The sequence below is a fragment of the Neovison vison genome, chromosome 1 (genome assembly GCF_020171115.1).
Source record: "Neovison vison isolate M4711 chromosome 1, ASM_NN_V1, whole genome shotgun sequence".
In the NCBI taxonomy this organism is placed as follows: Eukaryota; Metazoa; Chordata; class Mammalia; order Carnivora; family Mustelidae; genus Neogale; species Neogale vison.
This window is the reverse complement of record NC_058091.1, coordinates 42782355-42796876: the sequence shown is the minus strand read 5'-3', so window position 1 is coordinate 42796876 and position 14522 is coordinate 42782355. Positions and strand designations below refer to the sequence as shown.

At 38.9% G+C, this 14522-nt stretch overlaps 1 protein-coding gene across 3 annotated transcripts in view; it reads left to right on the top strand.

Moving 5' to 3' along the window:
• The window catches only part of CFAP206 (cilia and flagella associated protein 206), a 57205-nt gene extending 48119 nt beyond the window's left edge, over nucleotides 1-9086 (top strand). For all 3 annotated transcript variants that reach the window (XM_044246028.1, XM_044246019.1, XM_044246010.1), the window contains exons 15-16: nucleotides 1154-1294; nucleotides 8569-9086. In XM_044246028.1, coding sequence (XP_044101963.1) covers nucleotides 1154-1294; nucleotides 8569-8799 — 372 coding nt within the window. In that variant the 3' untranslated portion in view covers nucleotides 8800-9086. The remainder of the gene's footprint in view (nucleotides 1-1153; nucleotides 1295-8568) is intronic.
• Nucleotides 9087-14522: the final 5436 nt, after the last annotated feature.

The window sequence follows — 14522 nt, the reverse complement described above, 5'->3', positions numbered from 1 at the left end:
ACATATATATATACAGCAATATTACTGAGCCATAGAAAAGAATAAAATCTTGCCATTTGCTGCAACATGGTTGAATCAAGAGGATATTAGGCTAAGTGAAACAGCTCAGTCAGAGAAAGATAAATACCATATGATTTCATTCATGTATGGAGTTTAAGAGACAAAAACAATGGGAAAAGAGAAAAAAGGACAGACTCTTAAATATAGAGAACAATCTGGTGGTTGTCAGAGCAGAGGTGGGTGGGGGGATGGGCAAAATAGGTGAAGGGGATCAAGAGTAAGCTTATCGTGAGGAGCACTGAGTAATGTTTAGAATTGTTGAGTCACTGCATTCTACAGCTAAACTAATATATAACACTGTTATACCAGAATAAAAAAAAAAATCCAGTCTTCTCTCCCTTCTCTTTACTGTGATCTGAGTTCTTTGGACATCTACCACCCCCTCCAGCAATTTCGTATACAGTATAATCATATCTTATTTAGCCTGGAGTTAATATTTAATATTTTAATAGTGAGGTTGTGAATGACATAGCAGAAAATCGAAATATCCAGCTAAAACAAAACCACCTTGGATAATATGCTGAGTATGCATAGTTTGGGTTCAAGATATATCCTAGGGGCTCCTGCCTGGCTTAGTCAGTAGAGCAAGGGATTCTCTTCTTGGGGTCATGAGTTCGAACCCCACATTAGGTGTAGAGACTATAAATAAATAAACTTTTAAAATCTCATCATCAACTGTCATTAAAAAAAGATATATCCTAAAGATGTTTTGATACTTCAAACAAATATGATTCATATTTAATATTTAATGGCTATTTTAAACTGTCAGTTTTTAACAAACTATTTGCTTATGCTACCAATTTTGAGAGGGGCATTTGACTTAGGAAAGAGTGACATTTGGTTTTCCCCTTCCAAATTATACCTCCCATATTAACTTCACAAAGTCAGGTACAAAGAAATCCATAATGCCCAGGAAAGTTATCTCATTTAGTTCACTACTACAGGCTTATTTTCTCTGCTGTCTTTATGAGTATATTCCATGTTTAAAAATTCTTGTTTTTCTAATATTTTTGTCATAGCTAAATATTTTTAGTTATCCCTAAATAATGCTTATTTTAAAAATAAGTACTAATTATAAAACTTCATTTTTTAGATGAAGGATGTTGACAAACATATAAAACCAATTACAATGTCTGAAAGTAGCACCCAGACGGATACGCACATATTGCCACCAACAATCGTGAGATCATATGAGTGGAATGAATGGGAATTAAGAAGAAAAGCTATAAAATTGGTTTGTAACAATATTTTCTAAAATTATTTATAGGTTGGGGATTTTTTTTTTTCTTTAAGACAGTGGAAGAGATGATTTATTGTATATATGTTATATTCAGCCACATATGAAAACAGAATTAATCTTAAAAGTCACAGGTCCAGGATATAGGACCAAAAGGGACACTTTTGGTATGAGCTAGGTGGGTCTCTTGAAGGTGGTGGTTGTGATCAAATGGCAATGGATAGTCTAGATCGATGGAATCAAGTTCTAGAAAGTACCAGCGTCCCGGGCCTCTGGCTTTCCTTATGTCTATTCCTGTGGCCTCCATGGGTGTACAAGCTAGCTGTTTACTTGGACCTCTGCCTCATCTTTCTCACTTCAGCCTCCACATTGCTTCTTCCTCCACTTGCTTGGTGCAGGGTTTTCCAAGATGGCACTAAGGCCGAGAGCTAGAGGTTGGGGAACTCTAATGTATCATTACTCATAGAGCTAGTAATTTATTTATATAAACTAGTGAGTTGTATACAGAGTTCTTTGCATATTAATTTGCCAGCTTTACCTTGTAAGATTGTCTTCTAATTTTTAAGCATATAGAGAAGGATGAAACTATTCTCAAATTATACCATCCAGTAACTACAACAATGGTAGTTGCTCACTCTCTCTTTCTATACCCATATATTGTGCTAATCTATGAGTGTCTAGTATTTAAAGCACTCTCAGCTTCCTCTAATCATGGAAGTATATCCTTGTCTTTTGTTTTCGTTTTTGTTTTTTGAGGAGCAGAATGTTACCTCTATTATATCCCAGATAGTGTCCTCTCTTGTTGTCAACATCTTCTCTACACACACTGAGCTCTCTTATCCTTCTGATTCTCAGTCACTTTAATTATAAGAGGTGCCTGCTCTCAAAGCATGGATTTGAAACTCTCATCCATGTCTGACTCCATGGAATTCCTCCCATTAACTTTTTCTATAGTACCTCATCATTTTAAACAACAAGTTTTTAGAGTATGAAGGAAACTCTTATATCTGTAGCCTTTTCTTAGTATATTTTGCCCATCTCTTTGATTGAAATCAGGTGTGGAAATAAACAAAGGCTTACCCAAATGGGAACAGAGGCAATTTATTCAAAGTTTGCTATAGCAAGGGAGTCAAGCACCATCACCTGTAGTTGGCAGAAGCTCCAAAGCAGGCGGAAGAAGACCATGATGGTGAAAAAAAGGGGAAGGGTTTAAAGAGTTTTCTGATTAGAAGTTGTTGACATGGGGAAACTGGAGGTGGGCTAACACAAAATGGGGGATCTTATGTGATTAGTTTGGTGGGTATCATGAGCTTTCTCTGGTCGGTCCTTAATTGAAAGGTGGAGGCAGCAAAAAAATAGGGAAGCTGGCCAAATCCTGCCTGTTCTGTGCTGATAGCTATGGCTACAGAGGTTGTGGGGGAGAGTTCTATCGTTTTACAAGGTATAGCCTTTGTCCGTTTGTATACGCAGTGTTTTATAGGCTTTTCACCAACCTTGACATTTTTCTTGCCCCCCTTTCTGGTGGCAGCTTTTCAGTCCCTTGATTTCCTGGGATGAGGAAGGACTAGCTTCCTAGTATATCTTCTAGATCTTTTTGTTCCATTAATATTGCTATCAGTTACTCTTCTGTAGTTCATGAAGCTCCATCCCCATGTTCTTTTATGTTATTTACTAAACTCACTTGAGCCCATCAGACATATGCAATGTAACATAGATACCTCTACTTTGTTCTTCAGAAGCTAATCTTCTAGCAAGTGCATAGATACACTAAAAATATTTCAGTACCTCTTAGTAAGTAGTATAACAGAAGTGAAATAAAAGTTGACTTCCAGGGGCGCCTGGGTGGCTCAGTGGGTTAAAGCCTCTGCCTTTGGCTCAGGTCATGATTCCAGGGTCCTGGGATCGAGCCCCGCATCGGGCTTTCTGCTCAGTGGGGAGCCTGCTTCTCCCTCTCTCTCTGTCTGCTTCTCTGCCTACTTGTGATCTCTGTCTGTCAAAGAAATAAAATCTTTAAAGAAAAAAAAAGTTGACTTCCAGCTCTTTGAAAAATACTGGTGGAATTTTTATTGGGATGGCATTGAAAGTATAGGCAGTATAGACAGTATAGAAAGTATAGGCAATATAAACATTGTAACAGTGTTTATTCTTCTGATCCATGAGCATGGCATGCTCTTCCATCTTTTTGTGTCTTCTTCAATTCCTTTCTTGAGTGTTCTATAGTTCCTCAAGTACAGATCCTTTACCTCTTTGGTTACGTTTACTCCCAGGTATCTTATAGTTCTTGGTGCTATAGTAAATGGAATCAGTTTTCCAATTTCCCTTTCTATATTTTCATTGCTAGTGTGTAAGAAAGCAAATGATTTCTGTACATTGATTTTGTATCCTGCCACATTACTGAATTGCTGTATGAGTTCTAGTAGTTTGGGGGTAGAGTCTTCAGGGTTTTCCATACAAAGTATCACTCATCTGCGAAGAGAGAGAGTTTGACTTCTTCTTTGCCAAGTTGAATACCCTTTATTTCTTTTGGTTGTCTGATTGCTGTTGCTAGGACTTCTAGTACTATGTTGAACAACAGTGGTAAGAGTGGGCATCCTTGTTGTTTTCTTGATCTCAAAGGGAAGGCCATCAGCTTTTCTGCATTGAGGATGATATTCACTGTGGGTTTTTCATAGATAGATTTTATGAAGTTCAGGAATGTTCCCTCTATCCCTATACTTTGAAGGGTTTTAATCAGGAACGGATGCTGTATCTTGTCAAATGTTTTTTCTGGATCAATTGAGAGTGCCATGTGGTTCTTCTCTCTTCTCTTATTGATTTGTTCTATTAATTGTTTGATTTGCAAATGTTGCGCCACCCTTGCATCCCATGGATAAATCCCACCTGGTCATGGTGGATAATCTTTTTAATGTACTGTTGGATCCTGTTAGCTAGGATCTTGTTGAGAATCTTCGCATCCATATTCATCAGAGATATTGGTCTAAAGTTCTCCTTTTCGGTGGGGTCTTTGCCTGGTTTGGGATTAGGGTGATGCTGGCTTCATAAAGAGTCTGGAAGTGTTCTTTCTGTTTCTGTTTTTTGAAATAGCTTCAGGAGAATAGGTATTATTTCTTCTTTGAATGGTTGATAGAATTCCCCAGGGAATCCATCAGGTCCTGGGGTCTTGTGTTTTGGGAGGTTTTTTTTTTTTTTTTTTTAAGGTTTTATTTATTCATTTAACAGAGAGGGAGAGTACGAACAGGGGGAGGAGCAGGTAGAGTAGGAGGGAGAAGCAAGCTCTCTGCTGAGCCAGCAGCCAGATGTGGGACTTGATCCCAGGACCCTGGGATCATGACCTGAACCAAAGGGAGATGCTTAACGACTGAGCCATCCAGGCGCCCTTGTTTTTTGGGAGGCTTTTGATCACTGCTTCAATCTCGTTACTATATATTGGTCTATTCAGGTTGCCAATTTTTTCCTGATTCAGTTTTGGAAGTTTATAGGTTTCTAGGAATGCATCCATTTTATCTAGGTTGCTTAACTTACTGGCATATAACTGTTGATAATAATTTCTGATGATTGTTTCTATTTCCATAGTGTTAGTCATGTTTGCTCCCTTTTCATTCATCATTTTATGAATTTGGGTCCTCTCTCTTTTCTTTTGGATTAGTTTGGCCAGTGGTTTATCAATCCTATTGATTCTTTCAAAAAACCAGCTTCTAGTTTCGTTGATGTGTTCTACTGTATCTGTAGTTTCTATCTCAATGATCTCTGCTCTAATATTGATTATTTCCTTTCTTGTATGTGGGGTTGGCTTAATTTGTTGTTGATTCTCCAGTTCTTTAAAGCGTAAAGAGAGTTGGTGTATTTAGGATTTTTCCATTTTTTTGAGGGAGGCTTGGATGGCTATATATTTCACCCTTAGGACCACCTTTGATGTATCCCGTAGATTTTGGAGCAATATGCCTTCATCCTCATTGGTTTCCATGAATTGTTTTAAGTACTTTGATTTCCCAGTTGATCCAAACATTCTTAAGCAGGATGATCTTTTGCTTCCAAGTGTTTGCATTCCTTCCATACTTTTTTCTTGTGATTGAGTTCCAGTTTCAAAGCATTGTGGTCTGAGAATATGCAGGGAATAATCTCAGTCTTTTGGTATTGGTTGAGCCCTGATTTGTGACCAAGTATGTGATCTATTCTGGAGAAAGGTCCATATACACTCAAGAAGAATGAGTATTCTGTTGTTTTAGGGTGGGATGTTCTGTATATATGAGGTCCATCTAGTCCAATGTGTCATTGAATGCTCTTGTTTCTTTATTGATTTTCTGCTTGGATCAACTGTCTATTACTGAGACTGAAGTGTTAAGATCCCCTACAATAATGAGTTGGAACAAACAATCCTAAAATTTGTATGGAACCAAAAGAGACCGTGAATTGCTAAGGAAATGTTGAAAAAGAAAAAGCTGGGGGCATCACATTGCCTGATATCAAGCTTTACTACAAAGCTATGATCACCAAGACAGCATGGTACTGGCACAAAAACGGACACATAGACCAGTGGAACAGAGTAGAGAGCCCAGATATGGACCCTCACCTCTATGGTCAAATAATCTTCGACAAAGCACGAAAAAAAATCCACTGGGAAAAAAACAGTCTCTTTAACAAATGGTGCTGGAAAAACTGGACAGCTATGTATAGAAGAATGAAACTCAACCATTCTCTCACACCATACACAAAGATAAACTCAAAATGGATAAAAGACCTCAATATGAGGCAGGAATCTATCAAAATCCTAGAGGAAAACATAGGCAGTAACCTCTTCGACATCGGCCACAGCAACTTCTTTCAAGGCATGTCCCCAAAGGTAAAGGAAACAAAAGCGAAAATGAACTTTTGGGACTTCATCAAAATCAAAAGTTTCTGCACAGCAAGGGTAACAGTCAACAAAACCAAGAGGCAACCCACGGAATGGGAGAAGATATTTGGAAATGACAGTACAGACAAAGGGTTAATATCTAAAATTTATAAAGAACTCCTCAAACTCAACACCCCCAAAACAGATAATCATGTCAGAAAATGGGCAGAAGACATGAACAGATGCTTCTCCAAAGAAGACATACAAATGCTAACAGATTTGATTTGGTTCAAATCAAAACCACATTGAGATACCACCTTACACCAGTTAGAATGGCCAAAATCAACAAGACAGGAAACAACAAGTGTTGAAAAGGATGTGGAGAAAGGGGAACTTTGTTACACCGTTGGTGGGAATGCAAGTTGGTGCAGCCACTTTGGAAAACAGTGTGGGGATTCCTCAAAAAATTAAAAATAGAGCTACCCTATGACCCTGCAGTTGCACTACTGGGTATTTACCCCAAGATACAGATGTAGTGAAAAGAAGGGCCATATGTACCCCAATGTTCATAGCAGCAATGGGCACAGTCGCCAAACTGTGGAAAGAACCAAGATGTCCTTCAGCAGATGAATGGATAAAGAAGATGTGGTCCATATATACAATGGAGTATTATGCCTCCATCAGAAAGGATGAATACCCAACTTTTGTATCAACATGGATGGGACTGGAGGAGATTATGCTGAGTGAAATAAGTCAAGCAGAGAGAGTCAATTATTATATGGTTTCACTTACTTGTGGAGCATAAGAAATAACACGGAGGACATTGGGAGATGGAGAGAAGTAAGATGGGGGAAATCAGAGGGGAAGACAAACCGTGACAGACTGTGGACTCTGAGAAACAAACTGAGGGTTTTGAGGGGAGAAGGGTGGGGGATTGGGTGAGCCTGGTGGTGGTGTTAAGGAGGGTATGTAGTGCATGGAGCACTGGGTGTGGTGCTTAAACAATGAATTTTGGAAAACACAAAAGGTTAAATTAAAAAAAGTTGACTTCAGTGACATTTGAAGTTGGTCTGAGGTATGAATAGGCAAAGGGGAAGGGGGAGTGATGGCTGGATAGAATATGAGAGGTAGAGGTGCCAACATAAGTCTGCACTAGAAATGGCAAGAGATTGGGGTGTTCAGTGGGGCTGCACTGCATACTAATTAAGCCCTCTCTTCCCATTCCTCAGCCTCCACTTCACTCTGTTTCCCATTGGAGACCTAGTAATTACCCTGTAGAACTGCATCACGTTGAATGCCAGCTCCCCATATATTACTGGTACAACCTGCTGATAGAACAAAACTGAGTGTATTTCTTAAAGCTGTAGTAGAAACCACCACCTCAGGAGAGCCTTGGAAGTGTCTTGAGGGGGAAGAGGAAGGTCAGAATTTATTGAGAATGGGGAGTGTTGTGTGGAAGGCAGGTCTTTCAATGCCAAGGGTAAGGTCAGGGGATGGGATGAAGGCTTGAATTGGATTGGGTAAAGATCATGAAAAAGGAGCTCAGCACTGATGGGAATTGAGGGTGAAGATTTATAGGGCAGGGGTGCAAAGAATGTTAGGGCATAATATCTGTATTGATGCTTAGGACTGAAGGTGTGTCTTTCAGGATGTTTTGTAGTCAGACAAGTTATTTGCTTTGGCAGGGGTCTCTTGGAATGGTAAAATCCTGCTAATGAGGACAATGGAATAGTGAAGTCATATTAATGTAGACAGAAAACTCAGTGTGGGGGGGGAAATGGTTTCAGTTCTCACGTACCCACAGTGTCTCAAAATCTGAAATGTTTCCTCTCATTCCAGGTCTTTACTTTTTAACTCACAGGCTCTAATGCTTCTGAGTTTTAGTCTAGGACTTCCTCATTGCTTCAGCAAATCCTAGTCTCCTCTTTCTAAACTCCTCTTTGCTTCCCAGCCTGAGTAATCTGTTTAACTTCATGTTTACTAGTAATCCATGAAAAGAGTAAGCAAGATGTAGAATACTGTAAAATATAACCTAAACACATTAGAACTTTTTATATTAAAAGTTTTGGGTGAGATCCATTTAAAAAAGGCAAAGGAAATCTTAAATTTTTGTCTTTTAAAACAATAAACCAAGCATGACAGGAAAATCCAAGTGGTATGAATCTCAAAGTATAATAGTGAAGGAATTAGAAGATTATACTAACAAATAATTGAGCTCACTGTTAAGTTTGAATCTGCATGTTCTTTCTTTGGGCCCATTTTCAACCTTTCATGTATTTTTCTATATCTTGGCAGAGGATTTTATAATTCTCTAGTTTTTCTAATGCTTTAATGTTTTGTAGAAAAATGAATTTCTTTGCAGATTGAGAAAAAAGATTAGGCTGATATTATTTGCTTTTTTAGAGATGGGCTAATTCCTGTATATTCTCTTTCTTTTTAGGCCAATTTGCGTCAGAAAGCTACTCACTCAGTACAAACTGATCTCAGTCACATGAGAAGAGAAAATTGTTCACAGGTGTACCCACCCAAGGATGTTGGCATGCAGTCTAAGAGAGAAGGCAGTAGTCGAGTGCCCAGGCCCCAGATTTATATAGCTGGTCTCCGTGGAGGACAGGGTAAAGTCACCTCTGGGGTTAAGGTGAACTTAACTAGAGCTGTTGATGAAACATAGTTACAGAGTGAATTTTCAAAGGAGATCTCACCAAGTTATGAGTGGAGGCCAATATTGACAAGTATCTTTGCGTCCCTGAAAATTAGTTAATTTTGTGGGTCTGGCACATTCATCAGTTGTGTGAGTGCTTTCTGGATTCTCATGTGTATTCACTGTCAACCTACTACAGAAAACTAGAAGTTGTTTCCTGTAACACATTTTGCATTGTATTAAAATTGAAAAGTAAAACTCTGTCCACTCAGCTTTTATTTGCCAGAAAAAGTTTGGCGACATTGAGGATTGAAATTATTATTATACTTATTATTATAAATATTAATATATTTATAAGATTATGACTGAGATAGAAGTTTATTTATTTCTAAAATCCTATTGAACGTTAAACATTACAATTTTAAAGTCTAGTCAATATTTGCAGCCTCCTTAGTTATTAAATGTTAACATGGATTAAATTGAGGTGTAATAAGACCTTGCTAATTTGGAATAATTAGAGCAGAGGGCCACATGAATTTTAAAAATCTGGAAATTTTACATAAAATCTGGATTTCTGACCACTGGAAAAAAAAATCAGAATATTTGACAGTACTTGGCTAACATTCCTATGAGCAACAGCTGTGCTCTTTCATAGGCCAGGCATGTCCAGTCCCCGTTACTGCTGCATTGCCTTATTGGCCTGAGCCCATTGGCAGTTGTGTTTAGGGCCCATGTGCTTTACTTGTAGCTGAATTTTAGAGTTATTGTTTTATTACTGTCTTACATACTTCTAATACCAACTCCTGGACAATAAAGACTCCCAGGTGGAGGGACCATTAAACATGCTTTAATGACAAGGGGATTGTTTGTATTTAATATATTTTTTCCTGCTTTGGTGACTTTTTAAGGTGCTTTCATAATTCATTTTCTATGTAGGTTAAATGTTATTTATAATATGAATATGTTTCAAAATCCCTTTTCCACATATATCATGAAGGTAAACTTCGAAGAGACCTACTTCTCAATGTTCATGATTTTCATATCTGTAGTTTAAAAATGATGTTAAAGATAGGCTGGCTGGCTGTTGAGGCAAGGCCTGGGGTGGGGTGCGGGAGGTGGGGGGCAGGGATCTGGCCTTGTAGGTGGTGGGAGGATGAGAGACAACATTGAACTTTACAACATCAGGTGTTTTATTTTATCTGTTTTGTCCACCCTCATTCGATTCTGCAAGATTCCTAAATGCAGAAAAGGATGGCTGGAAAGTGATAATTCTGGGTTATCATAATTCTGGGTCATCAAGTTAAGGCTGAAAATAAAATTTCCAAATAATAAAAATACCAAACCCAGTTTGAAAACTCAATTTAGTATCAGAAGTTTGCCTGGTAAGTACAACAGAACCAGAATGAAGGGAGCTAGACCAAATGGCCCTCCGCTGGGATCTTGACCATTCTCCCAAGCTCTGGTGCTCTCTGAAGATCCCGCCACATGCTGGAACCCTCCTCAGATGGTCCCATTTCAGCAGATTGCAGGCCAAACTTATTTTCTCAGACAGACTTGTTTCTCCCTTTGTACAAAGGCCTCACTGTCTATTCAGTAGCAGACATTTAAAACTTCTTGACAGCCTGTGTCCTAATGCCCCTGCATTTAAGAATTCATCAAGCTCTGTTGATTTGGTTTGAATTGTCTGTGTCTTTCTGTTTTCACCACCACTGCTATTGTTTAGGACTTAGTCCTATTACCTGATTCATTGGCATGTCTCTAACATAGAAATCTGATCACTGTCACCCTGTCTCCGCCCCCCAAGTTTTGCTTCCCTCACTTAAACACCTACCAAGACTCATTTCTATTGCAGAGGTGATCATGGAAAAACTCCCTTACATATGATGTAAGACTTTTCAGAATATATCCATTTATTTTCCGGTTTCCTTTGCTGCTCCTCTCTTGCTATCTCCCTACACTGTGTATATGAGGGAAGTTGAACCAAACTCTTCAACTATGTCATTGTCTTTAATACCGTCATCCTCTGCTCTTGCTTTTCACTGTTGCCTGGAATGTATTCCACAGGCACCCCTACGAGATTATGTTTGTCCTCAAACAGGCTGATTGGATTTTACCTTTAAAGTGAAGGTTTTCTCCCCTCACCTTGGGGAGAATGAATTGCTTTTTCCCTTGGATTTTCGCTAGGTTTTACTTATGCACTTGGTATTGTACTTAAAGTCAATAGGTATACATGTGGTCATCTGTATTCTCTCTGTTAGATTGTAAATTTCTTGAGATTTGAACTGTATTCTAGCCATTTTTATACCCTGGCATTTGCATAGTATGTTGTTCAGTGAATGAAGGAAGAAAAAGGGAATAAATGAAAACACAAACTGGATGCATGATATTGGTCGAGTGATTATTTTAATAGTCAAGGTGGAAATTGATAAGGAGCTCAGCAGCAGAGTAGTCATTGGAAAAGAAGAGAGAGAGGAACAGAGGGAAAAGATTATTTTTTGAGAAGTGGTGAGAAATAAATTTGGATAAGTCATGTTGGTATAGTTTTTGGAGAACGTTGAAAGCCGGACAGAGGAATATGTTGCCTGTCTGTAGTCAGACATTAGGAAACCATTGCAGATTCTTGAACAGAATATTGATTGTGGGAGGGAGATGCTATGTTTGGGGAGATGACTAGGAAGCTGTTGCAAGAATTAGGGCCTGGGATTATGGATGACATGAAGGGCAAATGTGAGATTTAATGAATAGGATAGAACATCTCAGGAAAAGGAAGAACAAATCACAGTATGATCTCAGGGTGTCTACCCTAGGGGACAGGAGATAATTGGGAAGAGGAGCTGGTTGATAAAGAGAACACATTCAGTACTAGAAAAATTGTGTCTAAGGGATGACAAAAATAATAAAGCAGAGGTGACTGGAATTTGAACCAGACAAAGGTAATTTGGGGCGTTATCCCCAAGGGAATGGGAATAGAATGAGGAGGAAGAGACAAAATGAGAGCAACGAGCAGTCAGAGTAGTAGAAAAAGACTTAAAGGAACCTCTGTGGTCAAGGAAGTAAGGTCAAGGTCTACTACTTATTAGCTGTGTTACTTAATATTTCTCTGCTACAGTTTTTCCCTCATGAAAACTGGGATACTAACAGTTCCTAACCCATTGGGCTGTCAAGAGGATTGAATGAGTTAACCCATGCAAAGCATTTACATGGTTAAGTGCTTGGTAAATGTTGGCCAAGAAAGGAGGGGGTCTCCAGTGTCTCATTCTACCACATTGCCATCCTCACTCTGCCCACTTTCTGGTTTCAAGTTCTCAGTCAGTGCCTTGAATAATGCTTGGCACATTATGGCTTTCAGTCAATGTCTGATGGATAAACAGAAGAGGATGAGAAACGAGAAAAGGTCAATGGAGTAGGCAACTGCTGAGCTCCGTTTTAATAGAGTTGGCTTGAGTAGAAGTAAAATTGTAGGAAGCAGAAAATGGTATAAATAAGTACAGCCTACAAATCAGTACTGCTTGGCAGGAAAAGAAAAACGAGATTATGGTGCTAAAAAAAGAAGCAGAGGCAAGGGAGCGTTAAGCTCCAATAAGAAATGTTTAGATGTGTTACTCATGTTTTGCTCTTTAAGTCTAGACACTGAATTTTATATTGTCTCCTTGTATTTTTTAACTTTCTCAAATGCAGCAGTTCTTTTTGGCGTGTCTTTAGTAATATTACACCATAGGAAAGAATTGTTTTAAAATACTAACCTAGCAAATTGGGATGTAATTTTCTTAATAGCAGAATGAGAAACATATGCTTAAATTGTCATGGAAACAATTATGTTTAGGTGTCTGCATTTGCTTAAATGTTCTTTATGGTTAATGATTTACTGTACTTGAAACTTCACTACTTTTAATTATCTGTTATGTAGCTACATCCTTGAATTTAACTATAATTTCCTTAAGCCTTTTGGTATTGCATACTGCACAGGCTACAGTTGTACTTTAGTACCAATGGATAGAGAAATGGCTTCCTTTTATATAATTCATTGAGACTAGGGTAGCTTTGATCAGATATAGAAGTGAGCAGGATTTCAAGGCAAATATTGCAGCGTGGTAATGACAATCAGGAACATCAGGGTTTCAGGTGGCGATAGCAGTAGCTGTTTGAGACATGTCAGGTTAGCTCACCATCGGGTAAAAATGACCCTGTTGTTCACATGTTGAAGATGACTGCTTCTTGCAATAACCACAGCTGTAGAGAAGGCCATACATAAGAGAAGCACACTAAGTCACTAGATTTTCCTCCAAGACTGAGGAAAATTCAGAATGAATAGTAAAATTTAGCTCAAATGTAGAGTGCAAATATCTGCTTGGCCATTCATTGGGCTGGGATAATAAACAGAAATGCCAGCTGGAAAGGTAGCAGGAAATAATATTTCTCTGAAGGGTCTGCTCAGTACAGTATAATAACCACAACCTCTTCTGAGTGTCTACTTTCTAACGCAGTGAAACATTTTGTTCTCTGAAAGCATCCGCTGTTAGGAACCTTGTTATTGAAATTGTTGTCAGTAGGAATGACACGGCCCGTTTTTGCTTTGACACAAAGAAGTGGCCTCAGTTTCCAACGTAGAAGCAAAGCCTTCATTTCAGGGGCTCCTGAACACAATAGTCCACGTCCTGTAACTTTGTTGTTTTCGAGAAACAGGATCCTGATACTGTTCTTCAGTCCAGATCTGATAATTGACTTCTTTATAAACAGCTCTGCTGGGCGCCTGGGTGGCTCAGTTGGTTGGGCAACTGCCTTAGGCTCAGGTCACGGTCCCGGAGTCCCGGGATCGAGTCCCGCGCATCAGGCTCCCAGCCCCATGGGGAGTCTGTTTCTCCCTCTGACCTTCTCGCCTCTCATGCTCTTTCTCAAATAAATAAAATATTTAAAAAAGAAACAGTTCTGCTTCAAATCTATCAAAACTCTGCTTCCTTTAAATTTCACCTAAGTCTAGCCCGGCTAGCTCAGTCGGTAGAGCATGAGACTCTTAAATTTCACCTAAGTCTAACCATCTCCCAGATTTTATAACTCTTCGTTCCTGAGACATACCACACAATTTCTCTGGTGTGAGATTTCCCTCATTGGAATGGATCGATCCTCTCTAAATATAGGTTTGTCCCTAGTGGTCTTGGGATGAACAGGTTAGGACAGGAGACATCAAAATCTAGTCAAGTTTCATGCCAGTGGAGTAGGAAGTCTTTTGGGCAATTAAAATTTATTAAGAAAAGTAGGATTCAGTAGCATATGTTATGTGAACCAGAAATGTCACAAAAAATAGCCCAACAGTCTTAAAATCACCTTAATTATAATCAGTGTATGTGTGTGTGTGTCTGTGTGTGTGTGTGTGTGTGTGAGAGAGAGAGAGAGAGAGAGAGAGAGAGACTATTCTCTACCAGAAAGAACCATAGTTCCTTGAAGTGTAGTTGATTCTATGACCTAGGACAGGGAAATATTAAGATTGACTGGAACCTCTTGTTGCCAGAAATAAAGAATGCTTTAAAAACATTGTGCAGAGGTAAAGAAAGAAGTAGGCTTACAAGGGCCATATTGGCACAACTTGAGCATCAAAAGGAGAATAATTATATTTAATTGAGACCATAATGATACTCCATTTTTTAAAAAAGATTTTATTTATTTATTTGACAGAGATCACAAGTAGGCAGAGAGGCAGGCAGAGAAAGAGGAGGAAGCAGACACCCCGCTGAGCAGAGAGCCCAGTGAGGGGCTCA